This window comes from Pleuronectes platessa, chromosome 1 (genome assembly GCF_947347685.1).
Source record: "Pleuronectes platessa chromosome 1, fPlePla1.1, whole genome shotgun sequence".
Taxonomy (NCBI): domain Eukaryota; kingdom Metazoa; phylum Chordata; class Actinopteri; order Pleuronectiformes; family Pleuronectidae; genus Pleuronectes; species Pleuronectes platessa.
Window position 1 is genome coordinate 30,282,081 of NC_070626.1, and position 22,940 is coordinate 30,305,020.

A 22,940-nucleotide genomic window follows, 5' to 3' on the forward strand; every position below is an offset into this window, starting at 1 on the left:
CTCAGAGGATTCAGTTTGGAGCTTCACATGTTTGTAGCAGGTCTCTTACTTTCTAGTTGAGGGTCCAGGTTCATTACTGAAGAGTATAGGAGGTTCCATGGACGAGTTACTCTTCAGAGATAAACAGCTGAACACTGGAGACTCTACTCTGTCCTCCTCTTCCTCCTCAAAACCACTCATCTTCAGTCTGAGAGGAAAAACACTGTGAGCTCAAAGGATCAGGACAAACCAGTCTGCTCAAGAAACACACCCCAAAATACAAAGGAAGGACACACACACACACTCACACGCACACACACACACACACACACACTCACTCTCTTACAAAGACGCGCACACACACGCACACACACACACACACACACACACACACACACACACACACACACACACACACACACACACACACACACACACACACACACACACACACACACACACACACACACACACCAGCTAAGGTGACTGTAACGTATGATTCTGAAAACACGTTCTGTTATTAAACACTTGATGAACAGATGTGATAAAACGTGAAACTGTGAGTTTACTCTGTTAATTAGTCCTTTGAAGTCTCTTTGTTCCAAAGCTGCTGTTCACATCTGTCTCTGGGATCCGATCACATGAAACTACGTCTGTCACCAGGTGTGAACTGACAAACTTAGAGTGGTGTGATCAGCAGACGGATGTTAACATCAGGTGTGAGAGTGAGACAGTAAAACTTTCAGAAAATTGTGTTCACACTCACCTGCTCACTTTCCTTCCTTCTGCTCATCCAGGTGAAAATGGAGTCTGACACTTCACCGATCTCATGCTCCTCCTCCCTGTTGAACCAGTTCAGTCTTGAAAACAACCAGTTCAAAGTCCAGTTCATACACATGAAAATGAACTGGTTCATGTTCACAGATCTTTTTTTAATGGGATGGTATTTAGTTAATAATGATCATTGATCCAGATCTTCACTTTAACACTGAGTCCTGACTGTGAACATGTCCTGTTACTGATCCAGGATCAACAGACGGAAACCTGTTTTAGTTTTTCAAAAGAAAATATTTATTTAAAATGCAAATGTACATTTATATACTACAAATCATCTTTAACTTTAAAATATCCAGTGTTTGATCTGAGCAAGCACAGAAAGAAGTTTGCTCCACGGACACTTCCTGTCACATGACACGATGTTCACCTGCAGGACACAAAGCGTCAGTGCAGAAGGTCACACGGCTGGAAGTCGCCCATAGGAGTGGACACATTACTTTAAATGAAAAGTGTTATTTTCATGTCGCTGTTCGATTAAATTACAAATAAACTGTGGGTAATTTTAGCTTTGAATTTAAATTGGAAAGTGTGTGAACTGTGAGAGTTCAACCCTTTGAATGAACCTGCAACAAACAGAAACTAATTCATCCAACAGGTCCACGTGTTGGGAAACACTCTTCTTCACTTTCTCACTGAGAGTTAAATGAGGAGATCGACACCAATGAGACGCTGCAGTGAAACAGTTCTAGTGTCTCAAGGTGAATTAGAATCACAGCCTCCACAAACCAGTCAAGTTGCAGTGAGTTTAAATCCATGATTATCCTCAATCCTTGATCTTTTATACTCATTGGAAAAGTTTCCCTGAGAAACTGTTGATTCAAGGGAAAGAAAACATTTCTCTTCATTGAGTGAAAGAAGAAATAAAAGCAAAAGTAGATTGAGTTTGAAAGAAAACAATCACTTTCCTCCAGATCTCCCTCCACAGCCACTAAAACACACTTGCACCAATTAGAAATGTTCTTTTATTAATTGCTCTGATGCAGGATGTAGAAATGAACATCACCTGCTCTAATGTAAAATGCACATTTTGGGATCTTGTCTGTCCTGCTCTCTCAGAATGCTGCAGTAAAGACGTTTCCACTGAGGCGACAAAACACATCACACCAGCCTCCAGAAACTCCTGTAGGTTAAAGTAACTCTGAACTAATTATAAACTATAAAAAGAATGAAAACACTCAAAATAAAACACAACTCCTCTCTGTCACCAAAAAACACATTTGGTGCTTTCAACACAAAATCACATCATATACTTTTAGGACGTTGTTACCAGAAAGAAATATCATCTTATATTCAGGCTAAATAAAAAGTCGGAGAAAGAGAAACTCACCACAGACGTAGTGCGGACAGCAGGAGTCCTGCCTGTAGTACGAAACCAGCTTCTCCCCGTACTTACACTCAGGAGGGACCAGGTCACACAGGCTCAGGTTACAAACTGAAGAGCCACAAATCACATCTTCAACCTTGGATTTTCTGATTCTACACCGACTTCTTCAGTTTGAACATTTCAAACTTGCCGCCTCACCGCAGACTCTCAAGGAACAAAGGTTATTATACAGGTCTCGTACATTAAAAACTGACTCAAATCAAGACTGAAGATAACTCATTTATTTTCAGATTTTCTTCAAAAACTTGTGTCGTCATAATCTAACTTTGTGACGTCCGGTTTGAGACTTACCGCATTTCTCGGGTGAGATGCAGAGGGCGGAGTAGGGCCGGTGGAGCAGCGTCCCCTCAGGAAACACGCAGCCCTCGGTCAGGCCTGAACACTGGTCGGGGTCGGAGTCAAAGTCGTGGTTGGGGCAGGACTGAGACGTGCACGCCGGCAGACAGGCCTGATACCGCAGAGTGTGGGGACACGCAAAGACTGCTGAGGAGAGACATGCAAACATGTCGGTGCAGCAATCACATCACAAGACCCAAGATGGTGATGCTGGGATGAATCAATCACACTCCAGGTAAACAGGTCGAGAACTTTGCTTTAATCTTTAATACATGACTTTGGCCAGATTGTGCATGTTTTAAAATACAATAAACACGTGACTACAGAGGGATTTTTCACATGTTACAGTCGGAGAAGCACAAATGTGTAAAATCAATCATAAATTTTTGTTATTCGTCAAACACTTGTTTTACCAACGAGAGGTCAGAGAGCGACGATGGCAGAAAATGGTTGAAATTAAATACTGATTTATTTATCGTGTTTTATTATTTAAAGATGTTTTATATCATATTTAGGCAAAGAATTTGTTCTTTTTTCACCCTGTAAGAATATAGAACCTGAGCTGCACCTTCACTGTGTTTCAGACAGAACCTGAGTTTAGTTTGTGATCAGGCTGAAAAACGATTGATTACAACAAGACTGATTGATGTATAATATTTATAATATGTAGAATTTGATTGCGAGCACAAACTTTTCTTCATAAGTGTAAAGTATATCACATAAATGTGTTTGGTGGAATTTGAACGGATCGTGCACAGCTCCATGAAGAGATGATGGTGTCACTCTGGTGAAGAGGAAGTGGACCTCAGAGCTTCAACATCTGCTGGACAGATGTTAGAGCAGCGTGTTCATGAACATGGCGTCACAGTCACATGTTACACTGACACACGTGTGTTGAGGATCATAACAAAGTCACATGATGACCTCTCCACACAGTGAGAACTTGAGCCTGTCAGGAACTGACTCTGTCAAACATTTCTTATCCTGAAGTAACCAAGAACTGAGACGGGCTTGAAAATAAACTCAGTGAGATCATCATTTTGAGACAAGTGTCTCCACAGAATAACACAAACTGTTCAACACAACAGACCCCAAATGTCCACTGTCTTCAGGCCATCATCTCTCAGACACTCTCTGTCCCTTGTCTCTGCTGTGAACCTCCCATCATCCATTATTTCCCAGCATGCTGCTGTTCCCAGAGGCTGCAACAGTCTCCCCCTTGTGGTTGTTCTGAGTTGGTGGTCGAGAACATACAACAAGAATCTTCATCTACGTTTGTATAAAATGTCCTCGGGTCAGTTTTCTATTAAATATGGTAAAATATTTATGAAAGTTTCCTCAGAAACTTAAAGATGCTCTGCTCTTCGACTCTTCTTCATACTGTAAATATAACATTCATTTTTCTTGTGGTTGTTTCTATTATGTCAAACTGGTGATGTTGTTCATGTACCTGCAGCAAGGAGGTGATGTTTACACCTGTTTGTTTGCAAGATGAAAGAAAACCAGAGTCATTATTCCAGTGAAGTCGGTGGAAGGATGTTTTTATTGAGCATTAAAGCAGAGACGGAGAAGTAGACACAACAGAACTTTTCTCTCTGAGATGTTTTTCTTCTCGTTACATCTGGTTTGTCACAGAGGAAATGATCCATGTGTTTGACTCATAGACTGAATATAAAGGCTTTGACCGGGATGTGCTGCTGTTATACTGCAGCGCCACCTGTTGGTCAAAAAGTAGAAAAGCCACCACCGCTCTGCACCTGATGCAGAAATGAAAACTTCCCATTTTTAAGTCCAGAGTTTTGATCTTTTGTGTCAAAGACAAAACTCAATTTGTGACATGAATCCAGGATCTTTATGATTATAAACAAACAAATACAGACAAACGTGGTTATACATACATGGATATATACTGAGGGACAAAGGTGTAAAATAATAAAGGCAAAGTTAAATACACTGTATGTGACTCTTGACAGAGGGTTTATATATTCTGTTGGTTTTGTGTCATTTCAATAAACACATTCTTCATGTGAGTAAACACAATTGGCAGCAAGGGGGGCAATGCTTTGGGTCTGCGCGGTGGTTGGCACTGTTGCCTCACAGCCAGAAGGTTGCTGGTTTGAATCCCGGTTCAGATGGGGTCTTCCTGTGTGGAGTCTGCAGGTTCTCCCCATGTTTTCTCCATGTGCTCCAGCTTCATCTCATAAACATGCAGATTAGGGGTTGGGTAAATTGGGGACACTACATCGAGCATAGGTGTTAATGTGAGTGTGACTGGTGACCAGTCCGAGGTGCACCACAACTCCCATCCAATGTCAGCTGGGATCGGCTCCAGCTCCCCCTGCTGCCCCCAAGAGGACAAGTGGTAAAGATCGTGAACGGAGGGAAGAGGTCGAAAAAGATGCTGCAAATTCACTCAAAACAAATTTAGAAAAGTGTTGATCTGAGGTTATGTTGTCGTGAACAGAAATAATCGGCTGAGTGTGTTTGTGTTCAGAATATGTTAGTGAATAAAAGAGTGGAGGAGATGGAGGAGCGTGAGTGTGTCTGCAGACACTGAGTCAAAGGACAGAGCAGCAGCAGATCCACTGATGATGCTGTGTCACATCCACAGGAACACACAGGGAGGATGGTGGACTGGACACTCTGTGAAAGCTGATCTCAGAGCAGCTCACTTCCTCTGATTCCTCTGGAGCTCTGTCTCCACTCTGCCTCCCAGCAACAAGGCCCAGTCAGAGCCGCTCTACACACAAGCTGCTGCTGCTGCTTCAGCCTCTGGATCCTCAGGACACAGCTCAGCCTCTGTCCACACACACTGTCCTCTTCACACTCACCACAAAGATCACCACCTGTTGAGAGAAGAAGAAATCAGTGTTACAGAGACTCACTTCATCAGCTGTGAGTCAGTGATGCAGCTCATCCAGTAGAAAGAGCAGCAGGGACTTCAGTCCTGTTCAGAGGTGGAGCAGCTTCCTCTCTGCTTCATGTTCACGTGTTGGAATAAACACGCTAAGAGCTCAGTGTGTGTCCTCTGCATGTCAAAGTGCAGAGTGGACACCTGAGAGGTGGATTTACTGCCGTTACAGGTGAAGACATGTTTCACTGTGTGAGCACGTGCACATAAAAGGGGTGGGGTTTACTGTGTTTGACCAATCAAAGACATAGACAGTTTGACTGACAGCAGACCTCATATTTCACAACCAGGATCAAACTGTTCTGTAATAAAAATCAGAGGAGTACAAACACATGATCCAGATGAAATTAAACTCTGTTGCAGCTGCTAAATGCAGGAAGAACAGCTGGTGAAACATCTGTGATTGTGTCAATGTGTAAGTTACAGCGCCCCCTGGTGGCATTTGGTAAAAATATATTATGTGACCACGATATAATAAGAGATAAATAACTCGAGGCACGAGATCTGAATCTGTTGTTTACTAACAAGCAGAGTGGAAGAGAAGAAGATGAGAAACGTTTGAATCCCAGGATGTGTCCTTGATAATGAGCTTTAGTTTGACACACACTGTCTCACTGTCTCTGAGGACACACACTGTCTCTGAGGACACACAATGTCTCACTGACTCTGAGGTCACCGACTGACTCTGAGGACACACACTGTCTCTGAGGACACACACTGCCTCTGAGGACACACACTGACTCTGAAGAGACACACTGACTCTGAGGACACACACTGTCTCTGAGGATACACACTGTGGTGGAAACCTCTGACATCACTACTCAATAGAAACACATGGACCTGTCTTCAGGAAGCTGACTGAGGTCATCTGGTGTTTTGGTGACAGGATGAGTCTGGAGACATTGAGATGTTCTGGGTGAGTCAGAGATCCACTGAACAAACCAGACATTGATTTAAACTTCCCTTATCCTTCCCTTCAAGGAGAGTGTGCACCACACAACAGTGTAGAGTCACTGTGGTCAGTGGGCGGAGCTTTGATACGGGTTGATCTCCAACTTAACCTGGATCAGTTTCGCCGTTCATCATAAGTTACCATGGTGATTTACCTCGTTAAGAAGTGAACGAGCTTCGTAGAACTGAAATAACTGAACCTGAAGTTAACCTGATAACCACAAATCCTGCTTGGTAGCACAGACCCTGGATCTGTGATACTGACTGTGTTTAGTAAAATAATGATGAAAGCACGTGGACTGACTCCAACCATCTACTCACCTCAGAGTCTCCAGTCGATAGCCTAAACTCTGCTTTAGATCAACCAGCTCCTTCACTCCTGAGTCCTGCTGGTAGTTGTTACTCAGATCCAGTTCTCTCAGATGAGAGGGGTTTGACCTCAGAGCTGAAGCCAGAGAAGAACAGCTGATCTCTGACAGACAGCAGTTCTTCAACCTGAATAAAGGATAACACTTAACTGTAAATTAAACTGAGCTCATGTGTGAAAATAACAGACAAATATTCATATGAGCACAGACTCATAACATGGAAGATAAATATGAAATCAGACATGATGGACTAAAAACGAGTCATGATTCAGTTAATATATTATTTGGAGCCGGTCTCTGTCCTGCAGATCAGTTCAGGAAATCCAGAACTGAACTCAGATGTTTTTTTAGGTGAATATTTAAAATGTGACAGATTATTGAATGAATGGAATCATGTTATGTATGAAGAGGAATTATATTACATTAGAATTAAATGAGATCAATTGGGTATAAATGCTGTATTATAGATAAGAGATCTACAAAAGTCAGTCAGTGAACTGACCTCAGAGTCTCCAGTCGACAGGTTGGACTCTGTAGAAAACCACACAGCTCCTTCACTCCTGAGTCCTGCAGCTTGTAGTTGTAACTCAGATCCAGTTTTTTCAGATGAGAGGGGTTTGACCTCAGAGCTGAAGCCACATAAGAACAGCTGATCTCTGACAGTCTGCAGTGATCCAACCTGAATAAATAATAATCATAATACACTTCATTGATAACATACTTTTTAAAAACAGAGTTCAAAAAGTGCTTTGACAGCAAGGCAAGAAAAGTAAATAAACTTGAACCCATAAAAGCAGTAAAATGACAAAAGAGCTAAATGAACAAGTAAATAAAAGGTGAAAATGATAAAAACACAGTAAAAACACAACAACACATTAAAGCAAGTCTATAAAAATGGGTTTAAGAAGTGATTTAAAAGAAGTCATTGACTCTGCCTTATCTCCTCAGGGGGCCGTTCCTAAGCCGAGGGGCCCTGATGGTAAAGGCACGGTCACGGTTTAGTTTTCAACCTTGACTTTGGAACAGCAGGATCCACCTGAGGATCTAAGGCTGGTTGGAGGAACATACAGGCTCAATAATTCTGTGATGTAGTTTGGGGCCAGATGATTTAAAAGTGATCAGTAAAATCTTAAAATCAATTCTGAAACGGACAGGGAGCCAATGGAGAGAAGCGAGGATCACGGAGATGTGATGTTGCCGTTTAATACCAGTAAGAAGCTGCTGCGTCCTGAACTGGTCTGAAACTATGTGTTTTTTTCTTTACCCTAAAATGAGACATTTATATTTAATTACATTATATTTACATACTTAATATTTACATCAGGAGCAGGTCCTCTCTTCAGAGGCAGCCATGTTTTTTACAGTAGCCCAAAATTTGACAAAGTAAACCTCTTGAGTTTCTATGACATCTGGAGCTATCACAGGTTATCTTTCATGTTTGGAGGGACGAGGGGTGTTCATCTTCACCTCTAGATGTCACCAAACTGAACCTTTGACAATAAATCATGATGTCTGACCTCAGAGTCTCCAGTGGACAGGTTTGAGTCTGTAGAAAATCACACAGCTCCTTCACTACTAAGTGTGGCAGGTCGTTGTAACTCAGATCCAGTTCTCTCAGATGAGAGGAGTTTGACCTCAGAGCTGAAGCCAGAGAAGAACAGCTGATCTCTGACAGTCTGCAGCCCTCCAACCTGGACAAAGAATAAAACGTAATTCTAAATTAAACTGATTTCATGTGTGAAAATAACATACCAATATTCATGTCAGCACAGACTCATACCATGGAAGAGAAATATGAAATCAGACATGTTGGAATAAAAACGAGTCCTGATTCAGTAAAAAATACATTATTTGGAACCGGTCTCTGTCCTGCAGATCAGTTTAGGAAATCCAGAACTAAACTCAGATGTGTTTAAACAAGTAGCTGAATATTTAAAATGTCACAAATGAATTAATGAATGGATTCAAGTAATGTATGAAGAGGAATTATGTTAAATTATAATTAAAGGAGATCAATTGGGTATAAATGCTATATTATCAATATGAGATCGACTGAAGTAAGTCAGCGAACTGGCCTGAGAGTCTCCAGTCGACAGGTTGGACTCTGTAGAAAACCACACAGCTTCTTCACTCCTTTGTCCTGCAGGTTGATGTTTCTACTCAGATCCAGTTTTCTCAGATGAGAGGGGTTTGACCTCAGAGCTGAAGCCAGAGTAGAACAGCTGATCTTTGACAGAATGCAGTGATCCAACCTGGATAAAGAATAACAATAATAAACTTTATTTATATCGTAGTTTTGAAAACAGAGTTCACAAAGAGCTTTGACAGCAAAGCAGGAAAAGTAAATATAAACTTGAACCCATAAAAGCAGTAAAATGACAATAGAGATAAATGAACAAGTAAAAGGTGAAAATGTTAAAAACTGTAAAAACACAACATCCCATAAAAGCAAGTCTATAAAAATGGGTTTTAAGAAGTGATTTAAAAGAAGTCACTGACTCTGCCTTATCGCCTCAGGGGGCCGTTCCAAAGCAGAGGGGCCCTGATGGTAAAGGCACGGTCATGGTTTAATTTTCAACCTGGACTTTAGAACTGCAGGATCCACCTGAGGATCTAAGGCTGCGTGCAGGAACATACAGGCTCAATAATTCTGTGATGTAGTTTGGGGCCAGATGCTTTAAAAGTGATCAGTAAAATCTTAAAATCAATTCTAAAACGGACAGGGAGCCAATGGAGAGAATCGAGGATCAGGGAGATGTGATGTTGCCGTTTAATACCAGTGAGAAGCTGTTGCGTTCTGAACTGGTTGGAAACTAATTGTTATTTTCTTCACCCTTAAATGAGACATTTAACTACATTATATTTCCATCAGGAGTGGGTCCTCACTACATAGCCAGCCATGTTTTTTACAGTAGCCCAGACTGGACCAACTAAACCTTTTGAGTTTCTATGATAACTTAAGCTACCACAGGTTATCTTTGTTTGGAAGGGGAGGGGGGTGATCAGCTGCAACATGACACTTTACCACTACATTTCACTCAATTCTACACACTGAACCTTTAACAATAAAAAATGTTGCCTGACTTCAGAGTCTCCAGTCTACAGGTTGGACTTTGTAAAAAACCACACAGCTCCTTCACTCCTGAGTCCTGCAGGTCGTTGTTACTCAGATCCAGTTCTCTCAGATGAGAGGGGTTTGACCTCAGAGCTGAAGCCAGAGAAGAACAGCTGATCTCTGACAGTCTGCAGCTCTGCAACCTGAATAAAGGATACATCTAAACTGTAAATTAAACTGATTTCATGTAGGAAAATAACACACAAATATTCATGTCACAGAGACTCGTACCATGGAAGATAAATATGAAATCACACAAGTTGGACTAATAATGAGTCCAGACTGTAAAAATAGATTATTTGGACCTCGTCTCTGTCCTGCAGATCAGTTTAGGAAATCCAGAACTGAACTCAGATTTGTTTTAACAAGTAGCTGAATATTTAAAATGGCACAGATTAATTAATGAATGGATTGAAGTTATGTATGAAGAGGAATTATGTCAAATCAGAATTATGTCAAATCAGAATTAGATTACATCAATTATGTATAAATGCTGTATTATAGATAAGAGATATACAAAAGTCAGTCAATGAACTGACCTCAGAGTCTCCAGTCGACAGGTTGGACTCTGTAGAAAACCAAACAGCTCCTTCACTCCTGAGTCCTGCAGGTTGTTGTTTCTACTCAGATCCAGTTCTCTCAGATGAGAGGGGTTTGACCTCATAGCTGAAGCCAGAGAAGAACAGCTGATCTCTGACAGACTGCAGCCCCAAAACCTGAATAAATAATAATAATAAACCTTATCGATATAGTACTTTTTAAAAACAGAGTTTTCAAAGTGCTTTGACAGCAAAGCAAGAAAAGTAATTAAAAACTTGAACCAATAAAAGCAGTAAAATGACAATAGAGATAAATACACAAGTAAATAAAAGGTGAAAATGGTAAAAACTCAGCAAAAATGCAACATCACATTAAAGCAAGTCTGTAAAAATGGGTTTTAAGAGGTAATTTAAAAGAAGTCATTGACTCTGGCTTATCTCCTCAGGGGGCCATTCCAAAGCCGAGGGGCCCTGATGGTAAAGGCACGGTCACGGTTTAGTTTCAACCTGGACTTTGGAACAGCAGGATCCACCTGAGGATCTAAGGCTGCTTGCAGGAACATACTGGCTCAATAATTCTGTGATATAGTTTTGGGCCAGATGCTTTAAAAGTGATCAGTAAAATCTTAAAATCAATTCTAAAAGGGACAGGGAGCCAATGGAGAGAAGCGAGGATCAGGGAGATGTGATGTTGCCGTTTAATACCAGTGAGAAGCTGTTGCGTTCTGAACTGGTCGGAAACTAATTGTTATTTTCTTCACCCTTAAATGAGACATTTAACTACATTATATTTCCATCAGGAGTGGGTCCTCACTACATAGCCAGCCATGTTTTTTACAGTAGCCCAGACTGGACCAACTAAACCTTTTGAATTTCTATGACAACTGAGGCTTCAACAGGTTCTCTTTCATGTCTGGAAGGGGGGGGGGGGGGGGGGGGGGTGAGTGGAGGGGTGTTCAGCTGCACCATGAAGCTTCACCACTAGATGTCACTAAATTCTACACACTGAACCTTGAACAATAAAACATGATTGTCTAACCTCAGAATCTCTAGTCGACAAGTTGAACTCTGTAGAAAACCACACAGCTCCTTCACTCCTGAGTCCTGCAGGTCGTTTAGTCTAAGATCCAGTTCTCTCAGATGAGAGGGGTTTGACCTCAGAGCTGAGGCCAGAGAAGAACAGCTGATCTCTGACAGACTGCAGTCCCCCAACCTAAATAAAGGATAAAACTTAAATGTTAATTAAACTGAGTTCATGTGTAAAAATAACAAAAAAAATATTCATGTCAGCACAGACTCATAACATGGAAGATAAATATGAAATCAGACATGTTGGACTAAAAACGAGTCCTGATTCAGTAAAAATAGATTATTTGGACCCGGTCTCTGTCCTGCAGATCAGTTTAGGAAATCCAGAACTAAACTCAAAAGTGTTTTAACAAGTAGCTGAACATTTAAAATGTCACAAATTAATTAATGAATGGATTCAAGTAATGTATGAAGAGGAATTATGTTAAATTATAATTAAATTAGATCAATTGGGTATAAATGCTGTATTATAGATATGAGATATACAAAAGTCAGTCAGTGAACTGACCTCAGAGTCTCCAGTTGACAGGTTGGACTCTGTAGAAAACCACACAGCTCCTTCACTCCTGAGTCCTGCAGGTTGTTGTTACTCAGATCCAGTTCTCTCAGATGAGAGGGGTTTGACCTCAGAGCTGAAGCCAGAGAGGAACAGCTGATCTCTGACAGACTACACTGATACATCCTGGATAAAGAAATATGAATATTAGAATGTGTCCTCCTGTTGTTGTGGATCGTCATCATGTCAACACAGACTCTCAACATGCTGCTGACCTCAGTCCAGTCTGTGACCTGAAGATAAATATCAGATCAGACATGTTGGACCATTGTTTCAATCATCTGCTTCTTCCCTGTGTGTTGGTCACTGAGCAGGTTTGTGTAATTAAACACTGTTTAAAGTAGGGATGGCTTCTGACAGTCACTTCCTGTTTGTTTCTATACTCATCAACTGTCAAACATGTTTCAATAAGAATGTGTCTTATTTTGAAAACCTGAGGAAGACGAGTGCTCAGCCTCAGTTCACATATTATTTACTGACACTTTCTTAGAGATCAGGAGCAGGTGAGTGCAGGTGAATGGAGTTGATGAGGTGGACGTGACTGACAGGCTGGGTGAATGACAGATGACTGAGGGACAATGAGCAGAGCAGAGCTGAGACAATTTATTTAAATAATGACCGTATAACGCCGGGTTCACACTGGACGCGGAAGCAACGCCAAAGCGTGGCCTAAGCGCAGCGCCATTCCTTAAAAAACAGCTGGCTCCCATCCACTCCAATGTTAAATCGTTGTGCTGGTCACACCGGACGCTGAAGCGCTGCGACACGCCGCGGCTGCCTAGCGCCGTGAAGTGATCGTTTCGGCGTCGAGTCTATTTTGTCCGCTTGACGCAAGCGTATCGCAACAGGAAACAGACTGAAAAATGATTTTAAATGACATTGATCAAAATAAGCATCAGAAGGTATTCACCTTCTGTTTACCAGGAGTTTTAATTTTACCACTTTTACCAAACACATTATTAAATGTCCCCCTCTGCCCATCCACTACAGCCACACAAGCAGTGATAAAGATAAAAAGAAAGAGAGGGGGGGGGGGGGGAGTGGAGAATACGTTATATACCCTCGACACCCGACATTTAATGGAGCAAACAGCGGAGAAGTTCTTCAACATGGATGACATTAAATTAATAATTGAAGTAGAGAAGTACAGTGAGTTGTATGATCCTCGGAACATGTTGTATAAAGACAACACTAAAAAAGACAAATGTTGGGACGCTGTTGCTTAATGTTGGAGCAACAATTAAGTATATGCTTTTATTCTACTGGATCAGCAGGTGATATTATTAGCGCTGCCCGGCACTTCCGCGTCCGGTGTGAACCCGGCGTAAGAAAGAAAGTTGGAAAAGTGAAGAAGGATTTAAGGACCTCAGAGTCTCCAGTCGACAGTTTGGACTCTCCAGTCCAGAACACAGCAGCTTCACTCCTGGATCCTTCAGGTTGTTGTTAGTCAGATCCAGTTCTTTCAGATGTGAGGGGTCTGACTTCAGAGCTGAGGCAACAACTTCACAGTGAGTCTCTGAGAGGTCACAACCACCGAGTCTGTAATTAAAGAAAATATCTATCAACAAGGCCCTGGACCCCCCACCTGTCTCTGACTTTTATTCCGCCCCACACCTCAAGGATGTGTTCAATTAACACATTATATTATATTAGATAGATAGATAGATAGATGGATACTTTATTAATCCCGAGGGAAATTCAGATTTTTTATTTTTTTTTTAGATATATTGCATTACATTGCATATTGCAATTTGACACTGTTCACTGTTTTGCATTTTGCATTTCACTTTTTATATCTTTTATCTTTTATATATTTTTATTTAGATAAAGTGAGTAAATAAGAAGTAAATAGTGAGCAAATATACTGTTTTTATTTATTGCTTTTCTCATGTGTGTTGTATTTATTGTGTTTTTATGTTTCTATGTTCATTGTATGCACCAATTACCAGAGCAAATTCCTGGTAGGTGTAAACCTACTTGGCAATAAATACTTTCTGATTCTGATTCTGATTCTGGTTAGAATAAAATCAGACAACACAATATTCATACAAAACGTGATCATGTGACCCTCACCCTGGTAAATCCCCTTTTGTCTCATGAACATGTAAAAAACTCCTCAAGAGAATCCTTTCAGATTTGGTTCAAGCGTTCATTTAGACTGACGGAGGAACTCATTAGATTCACGTGGTCAAGGATCAAAGGTCAAGGTCATTCAACATGTTTCTGTCCTCTTGAACATGATGCCTCAAGTCTGTCTTTAGGGGATTTCTTCACATTTTCACCAGTTGGACTCAAAGATAAACTGATTAGATTTCAGTGGTCAAAGGTCAAAGTAACATCATATTATTGTGAAGGCAACATGTCAGGAACCTGGAGGGACTGACACTGCACTGGTTGGTGGTGGTGTACAAACGCATGGTGGTAATTCTAGTTTGACCAGAAGGAAGAATCAACAATATTTCCAGTTCTGCTTCTTCAGTTTAAAGGAACAGTCACTGATTCTAATCCTAAACACAGAGAAGATGTGATTTATCTGATCAATCACCGTTTCAAAATCCCCCCAAAATCCCCAATATCTCTGTATATTGTTGTGTTGTCTGAAAGTTAATGACAAAAGGTGGATATATACATTTAACATTAGTTTTTTTATTGATCACAAGTCCAAATGAGAGTTATTAAGATTGAAAAATAACTAACGAAATGTGTCTGCCTCTGAGAACCTTTATCCTAAAGAATCGGAGCCTTTGCTCTTTCTTTATTAAAACTTTTTTCTTTTCTTTTTGTAAATCCAAAAAACAACCAAACCTTTACACAACTAAATGTGAACGTGAAATCTGAATCTGAGCCCATCTGCAGAAGCAGTGTCGAGCCAGTTCACACTTAAAAAGAACGAGTTCCAAGCTCAGTTCATGCAGATGAAAATGAACTAGTTCATGTTCACAGTTCATATTTTATTAGTCCTGACTGTGAGCGTCTCGTGTTGGACTACATACACACACACACACAATTTCAGCCAGTAGCCACTTATCCTTTAGTGCTCCCCGGCGCCTGGAGCCAATCTCAGCTGACACTGAATCTCAGTCTCCAATCAACCTAACTCCGATCTACATGTCTTTGGGTTTGTGGAGGAAGCTGGAGAACCCAGAGAAAACCCTGCAGACACCAGGAGAACCTCCTCCTCACAGAAAGGCTGCACTAACAGTGTTGACCACTGAAACACCATGCTGCCCCAAACAATGAGAATCATTTAACACTGAGTGTATTTGCAGAATGACTCATCTCCACTGATTGAACATATTATTGATCATGTCTGGACTTACCGAGCCTTCCTGCAGTTCCTCACAGCTGGGATCAGTCTCAGTCGACCCTGGTCTGATGTGTTGAACTTCTTCAGGTCCAACTCATCCAGAACCTCCTCTGACATCTGCAGCATGTAGGCCAGAGCTGAGCAGAGGATCTCAGAGAGTTCCTCCTTCGATCTGTTCTTTGACGTCAGGAACTGTTCCATCTGCTGATGAACTGAGTGGTCGTTCATCTCAGTCAGACAGTGAAAGATGTTGATGCTTCTGTCAGGAGAAATGTCATCACTCTTCATCTCCTTCAGGTTGTTGATGATTCTCTGGATGATCTTTGGATTGTTCCCTCTCCAACCCAGCAGGCCTCCTAAGACTCTCTGGATAATCTTTGGATTGTTCTCTGTCCGACCCAGCAGGCCTCCTAAGACTCTCCTGTTGGTCTCCAGACTGAGGCCGTGAAGGAAGCGAACAAACAGGTCCAGATGACCATTTGTACTGGTGAGGGATTTCTCCATGGTTCTCTTCAGGAGGTCATCAAGGGAGAGAGTACTGTCTTTGTTCCCATATGTTCCCAAGAAGTTGTCGAGTTCTTCTGTGTTCCTCTTGGTGTAACAGTGGAACATGTAGACTGCAGCCAGAAACTCCTGAACGCTCAGATGAACAAAGCAGTAGACTGATTTCTGGAAGATCACACACTCTCTTCTGAAGATCTCAGTACAAACTCCTGAGTACACTGAGGCCTCTGGGACATTAAGACCACACTGCTCCAGGTCTTCTTGGTAGAACATGATGTTTCCTTCCTCCAGATGTTTAAGTGCCAGCCTCCCCAGCTTCCGGAGAACGTCCCTGTCCGTTCTCGTCAGCTGCTGTGGAGTCGTCTCATGTCCCCCACCGTACTTGTTGTTCTTCCTCTTTGTCTGAACCATCAGGAAGTGTGAGTACAGGTCAGTCAGGGTCTTGGGCAGCTCTCCTCTCTGGTCTGTGGTCAACATGTGCTCCAGAATTGTAGCACTGATCCAGCAGAAGACTGGGATTTGACACATGATGTGGAGGCTCCTGGACGTCTTGATATGTGAGATGATTCTGCTGCACAGCTCTTCATCCCTGAATGTCCTCTTGAAGTACTCCTCCTTCTGGGAGTCAGTGAAGCCTCGTACTTCTGTGACCCTGTCAACACATGCCAGAGGAATCTGATTGGCCGCCGCAGGTCTGGAGGTTATCCAGACGAGAGCTGAGGAAAGCAGATTCCCCTGGATGAGGTTTGTCAGCAGCACGTTGACTGATGACCTCTGTGTGACCTCAGACACAAGCTCCCTGTGGTTGAAGTCCAGAGAAAGTCTGCTTTCATCCAGGCCGTCAAAGATGAACAAAGGTTTACAGACAGCGAGCGTCTCTGCTGTGAGCTTCTGTAACGCTGGATGGAAAACATGGAGCAGCGTGAGAAGACTGTGCTGCTGGTCCTTCACCAGGTTCAGCTCCCTGAACGAAAGCACAGCCAGCAGACCCACATCCTGGTTCTCTAAACCCTCTGCCCAGTCCAGAGTGAACTTCTGCACCAAGAAGGTTTTTCCAACGCCAGCGACGCCGTTGGTCAGGACGACTCTGATGCTGCTCTGCTGGTCAGTGGAGGCTCTGAAGATGTCGTGGACCTTGATGGGAGTGTCGTGGAGGCTCTTCATCTTGGAAGCCGTCTCAAGCTGCCACACCTCATGTTGAGTATTAACCTCTTCACTCTGTCCCTCTGTGATGTAGAGCTCAGTGTAGATCCTGTTAAGGAGGGTTCTACTTCCTGTTTCATCACTTTCTTCAGACACATGTTCACATCTCCTCCTCACACTGAGCTTATGTTCATCTGAAACCTCCTGCAGACCACGATCTGCTGAAAGACAAGAAACAATGTGAGACACAGAGAATCTGAGAATCTGCTGATTGTTTTCATCAGATACAGAAAAACTACAGAAAATAAAAGCTTTTTCACTTTGTGCTTTTCTAACGATGTTAAATGTTGATGCTGTATGAAGGAACAAAATAAAACCACATGTGCTGTTGTCAGAAGTGAAGACATCAGCAGACACATGTACAGTGCTGCTCTGACCGGCTGTCTGACCTCCAGCTCCTGTTCTGGATCTTTGTCCACACTGGGGACAGGAGGAGTCTCCTGAAGAACCAGACTGGTCCCAGTATGAGGTGATGCACTTTCTGCAGAACCAGTGTCCACAGCTGGTGGAGACTGGATCCTTCAGGACGTCCTGACACGAAGCACAGCAGGACGGCTGCTCCTCCTCAGAAACATGACTCCTCTTCCTCTCCCTGTGAAGACATGTCCTGATAACTCACATGTCACAGTCACAGGTTGTCATTACTTCTGTCAAGGAGGTTTTGTTTTCACCCAGTGTTTTTTTGTGTTGGTTGGTTTGTTCCCTAGTGGGATTATAAAACACCACTGAACAGATTACCAGTAAAGTTGGTGGAAGGATGTGGTCTGTGAACCAGATCTGGGGGGGGGGGGGGGGGCAGTTGGATCACCAACTTCAATGAAGCTGTGTCCTAATGCAGGGGCCACACTAGAGGGAACTAGATCCTTTTCAGAGCAGGTCACAGTAGAAACAGTCTCTTACTTTGTGTGTGAGGGTCCAGGTTCTTTACTGAAGTCTAGAGGAATTCCTTTGGACATGTCACTCTTCAGAGACACACAGCTGGACCCTGGATACTCTGCTCTCAGTCTGTGGTCCTGACCTCTGCAAACACAAACATGTTTTTATTCAGAACACATCATTCACTGGTTCAATCTCTGAAGATTCAGTTTGGAGGTTCGTATGTTTGTAGCAGGTCTCTTACTCTGTGTGTGAGGGTCCAGGTTCTTTACTGAAGTCTAGAGGAAGTCCTTTGGACATTTCACTCTTCAGAGACACACAGCTGAACTCTAGAGACTCTGCTCCGTCCTCCACATAACTACTCATCTTAAGTCTGAGAGGAAAAACAGTGTGAACTCAAAGGAATCAGGACAAACAAGTCCGTCAAGAAACACACCCAAAAATACCAAGCTACACACACACACACACACACACACACACACACACACACACACACACACACACACAGGTGACTGTAACGTATGATTCTGAAAACACGTTCTGTTATTAAACACTTGATGAACAGATGAAGATAAAACTTGAAACTGTGAGTTAACTCTGTTAATTAGTCCTTTGAAGGCTCTTTGTTCCAAAGCTGCTGTTCACATCTGTCTCTGGGATCCGATCATATGAAACTACGTCTGTCACCAGGTGTGAACTGACAAACTTAGAGTCATGTGATCAGCAGACGGATGTTAACAGCAGGTGTGAGAGTGAGACAGTAAAACCTTCAGAAAGTTGTGTTCACACTCACCTGCTCACTTTTCTTCCTTCTCCTCATCCAGGTGAAAATGGAGTCTGACACTTCACCGATCTCATGCTCCTCCTCCCTGTTGAACCAGTTCACTCTTGAAAACAACCAGTTCAAAGTCCAGTTCATACACATGAAAATGAACTGGTTCATGTTCACAGTTCATTTTTTATCGGGATGGTATTTAGTTAATAATGATCATTGATCGAGATATTCACTTTAACACTGAGTCCTGACTGTGAACATTTCCTGTTACTGATCCAGGATCAAGACCTGATGTTTGGCCACCGGGGGGCAGCAGAACATCCTGACATGAGTATAATAATAAAGATAATAGTAATAACCAGGGATAACATCATCTATATTGCACAGCATCCTGTTATCTAATAAACATACAAAAACCTGTTTTAGTTTTTCAAAAGGAAATATTTATTGAAAATGCAAATGTAAATTTATATAATACAAATCCTCTTTAACTTTAAATTTCCAGTGATTGATGTTGAAAGAAGTTTGGTCCACAGAGAAACATGCATCCATAACGCTCCATCGGGCTCTCCCTGCAATTTCTGTCATCGATAATTGAACCAAATCAAAGTTTGGTTTGTTTCTCCTCAACTTGGACCAAATGTTTCCACGAAATAAAAACAGCTTTGCTCTATTGAACTCCAATAAATAAATAAAGTGCTCCACATACTGCTGGACTCAGACCAGTTGATTCACCTGACTCCCTCTGATTATTTAAAAGATGTGTGTAATCAGTACATATACAATTTATTGTCTTAATAAGAGGGAAATCTCAAAGTGTTTGATGTTGCAAAACATTTTTAAACATTAGGACATTTAGTTATTTACAAAAAACAGGCACAATGGAAAGAGATGTGGAGAGTGTGCCAGCGGACAGGGAGGTGGCGCTACAGCAGTTTGAACAGTAACTTTGAACCATGGACTGTAAAATAAAGATGGATGACATCTCAACTTCCTCCTGTTGATCAAAGATGAAGCTAAGATATCTCTGATCCCAAATACTAACATGGAGGAGGCAAGATTTATGAATTATACTGCAGCCAGCCAGCAAGGGGCAATCAAAATCAACTGGCTTCACTTTTGAGGAGCAGCCATGTCGTCCATCTTTAACTACAGATGATGGTAAAATTATACGTAAACAGCTTTAAGTGCAGTTTGTACATTAAATTTTTTTGAAAAATGTATCTAGCAGCATCAAAACTTTCTCGGCTAAAATCAAAACTATAAATTACAAAAAAAGTTGTCACGTGTCACTGCTGCAAAATGAAGCTGCACTTTAACCTCCTTGCCAGCAGAGGCAGCAGAACATCGTACTCTGTGTGTGTGTGTGTGTGTGTGTGTGTGTGTGTGTGTGTGTGTGTGTGTGTGTGTGTTCAGGACCACTGGCAGGAGCAGTCGGTGGGCCCCTGGATGCTGTAGCTGACCCAGGTTGCGTTGCCGCTGCAGTAGAGCTGCACCGAGCGCCGCTGCAGCCCCGTCTCCCGGCAGCACTTGCAGAAGCGAGCGTACGTGTTGATGTTGTAGTTGTAGATGCTGGCGGACGGACACTTCCCGTCACATGACACGATGTTCACCTGCAGGACACAGAGCATCAGTGAAGAAGGTCACACGTCTGGAAGTCTCCCAGAGGAGTGGACACATCTCTTTAAATTCAAAGTGTGATTTTCAAGTCGCTGTCCGATTAAATTGAAGATTCTCCACTTCCTTTAAATGGTGATGTCCTCAACTGGTCTGTGCTCAACATCCAGTTTGTATATTTCTTAATTTCTTTATATTCTCTTTTAATTTCTGTTTAAATGCTTCTTTCTGATATTGTCTAATGTTGCTTGGACAATTTGTTATGATGCCTCTTATATCATATGAAAAGTACTTTGAATCGCCTCATTGAAATATGATACACAAATAAACTGTGGGTAATTTTAGCTTTTAAATGAAATTGGAAAGTGTGTGAACTGAGAGAGTTCAACCCTTTGAATGAACCTGCAACAAACAGAAACTAATTCATCCAACAGATCCACGTGTTGGGAAACACTCGTCTTCACTTTCTCACTGAGAGTTAAATGAGGAGATCGACACCAATGAGACGCTGCAGTGAAACAGTTCTAGTGTCTCAAGGTGAACTTGAATCACAGCCTCCACAAACCAGTCAAGTTGCAGTGAGTTTGCATCAATGATTATCCTCAATCCTTGATCTTTTATACTCATTGGAAAAGTTTCCCTGAGAAACTGTTGATTCAAGGGAAAGAAAACATTTCTCTTCATTGAGTGAAAGAAGAAATAAAAGCAACAGTAGATTGAGTTTGAAAGAAAACAATCACTTTCCTCCAGATCTCCCTCCACAGCCACTAAAACACACTTGCACCAATTAGAAATGTTCTTTTATTAATTGCTCTGATGCAGGATGTAGAAATGAACATCACCTGCTCTAATGTAAAATGCAGATTTTGGGATCTTGTCTGTCCTGCTCTCTCAGAATGCTGCAGTAAAGACGTTTCCACTGAGGCGACAAAACACATCACACCAGCCTCCAGAAACTCCTGCAGGTTAAACTTACTCTGAACTAATTATAAACTATAAATAGAATGAAAACACTCAAAATAAAACACAACTCCTCTCTGTCACCAAAAAACACATCTGGTGCTGTCAACAGAAAATCACATCATATACTTTTAGGACGTTGTTACCAGAAAGAAATATCCTCTTATATTCAGGCTAAATAAAAAGTCGGAGAAAGAGAAACTCACCACAGACGTAGTGCGGACAGCAGGAGTCCTGCCTGTAGTACGAAACCAGCTTCTCCCCGTACTTACACTCAGGAGGGACCAGGTCACACAGGCTCAGGTTACAAACTGAAGAGCCACAAATCACATCTTCAACCTTGGATTTTCTGATTCTACACCGACTTCTTCAGTTTGAACATTTCAAACTTGCCGCCTCACCGCAGACTCTCAAGGAACAAAGGTTATTATACAGGTCTCGTACATTAAAAACTGACTCAAATCAAGACTGAAGATAACTCATTTATTTTCAGATTTTCTTCAAAAACTTGTGTCGTCATAATCTAACTTTGTGACGTCCGGTTTGAGACTTACCGCATTTCTCGGGTGAGATGCAGAGGGCGGAGTAGGGCCGGTGGAGCAGCGTCCCCTCAGGAAACATGCAGCCCTCGGTCAGGCCTGAACACTGGTCGGGGTCGGAGTCGAAGTTGTGGTTGGGGCAGGACTGAGACGTGCACACCGGCCGACAGGCCTGATACCGCAGAGTGTGGGGACACGCAAAGACTGCTGAGGAGAGACATGCAAACATGTCGGTGCAGCAATCACATCACAAGACCCAAGATGGTGATGCTGGGATGAATCAATCACACTCCAGGTAAACAGGTCGAGAACTTTGCTTTAATCTTTAATACATGACTTTGGCCAGATTGTGCATGTTTTAAAATACAATAAACACGTGACTACAGAGGGATTTTTCACATGTTACAGTCGGAGAAGCACAAATGGGTAAAATCAATCATAAATTTTTGTTATTCGTCAAACACTTGTTTTACCAACGAGAGGTCAGAGAGCGACGATGGCAGAAAATGGTTGAAATTAAATACTGATTTATTTATCGTGTTTTATTATTTAAAGATGTTTTATATCATATTTAGGTAAAGAATTTGTTCTTTTTTCACCCTGTAAGAATATAGAACCTGAGCTGCACCTTCACTGTGTTTCAGACAGAACCTGAGTTTAGTTTGTGATCAGGCTGAAAAACGATTGATTACAACAAGACTGATTGATGTATAATATTTATAATATGTAGAATTTGATTACGAGCACAAACTTTTCTTCATAAGTGTAAAGTATATCACATAAATGTGTTTGGTGGAATTTGAACGGATCGTGCACAGCTCCATGAAGAGATTATGGTGTCACTCTGGTGAAGAGGAACTGGACCTCAGAGCTTCAACATCTGCTGGACAGATGTTAGAGCAGCGTGTTCATGAACATGGCGTCACAGTCACATGTTACACTGACACACGTGTGTTGAGGATCATAATAAAGTCACATGATGACCTCTCCACACAGTGAGAACTTGAGCCTGTCAGGAACTGACTCTGTCAAACATTTCTTATCCTGAAGTAACAAAGAACTGAGACGGGCTTGAAAATAAACTCAGTGAAATC

The 22,940-nt window shown here is 41.9% G+C and overlaps 1 protein-coding gene across 1 annotated transcript in view; it reads right to left on the reverse strand.

The window, feature by feature from the left end:
• Positions 1-22,940, reverse strand: part of LOC128442545 (protein NLRC5) — a 145,106-nt gene that overhangs the window by 105,741 nt on the left and 16,425 nt on the right. The window contains exons 12-15 of the mRNA XM_053425049.1: positions 9,851-10,024; positions 8,842-9,018; positions 8,284-8,457; positions 7,269-7,445 (exon numbers count right to left, since the gene is read on the reverse strand). Coding sequence (XP_053281024.1) covers positions 7,269-7,445; positions 8,284-8,457; positions 8,842-9,018; positions 9,851-10,024 — 702 coding nt within the window. The remainder of the gene's footprint in view (positions 1-7,268; positions 7,446-8,283; positions 8,458-8,841; positions 9,019-9,850; positions 10,025-22,940) is intronic.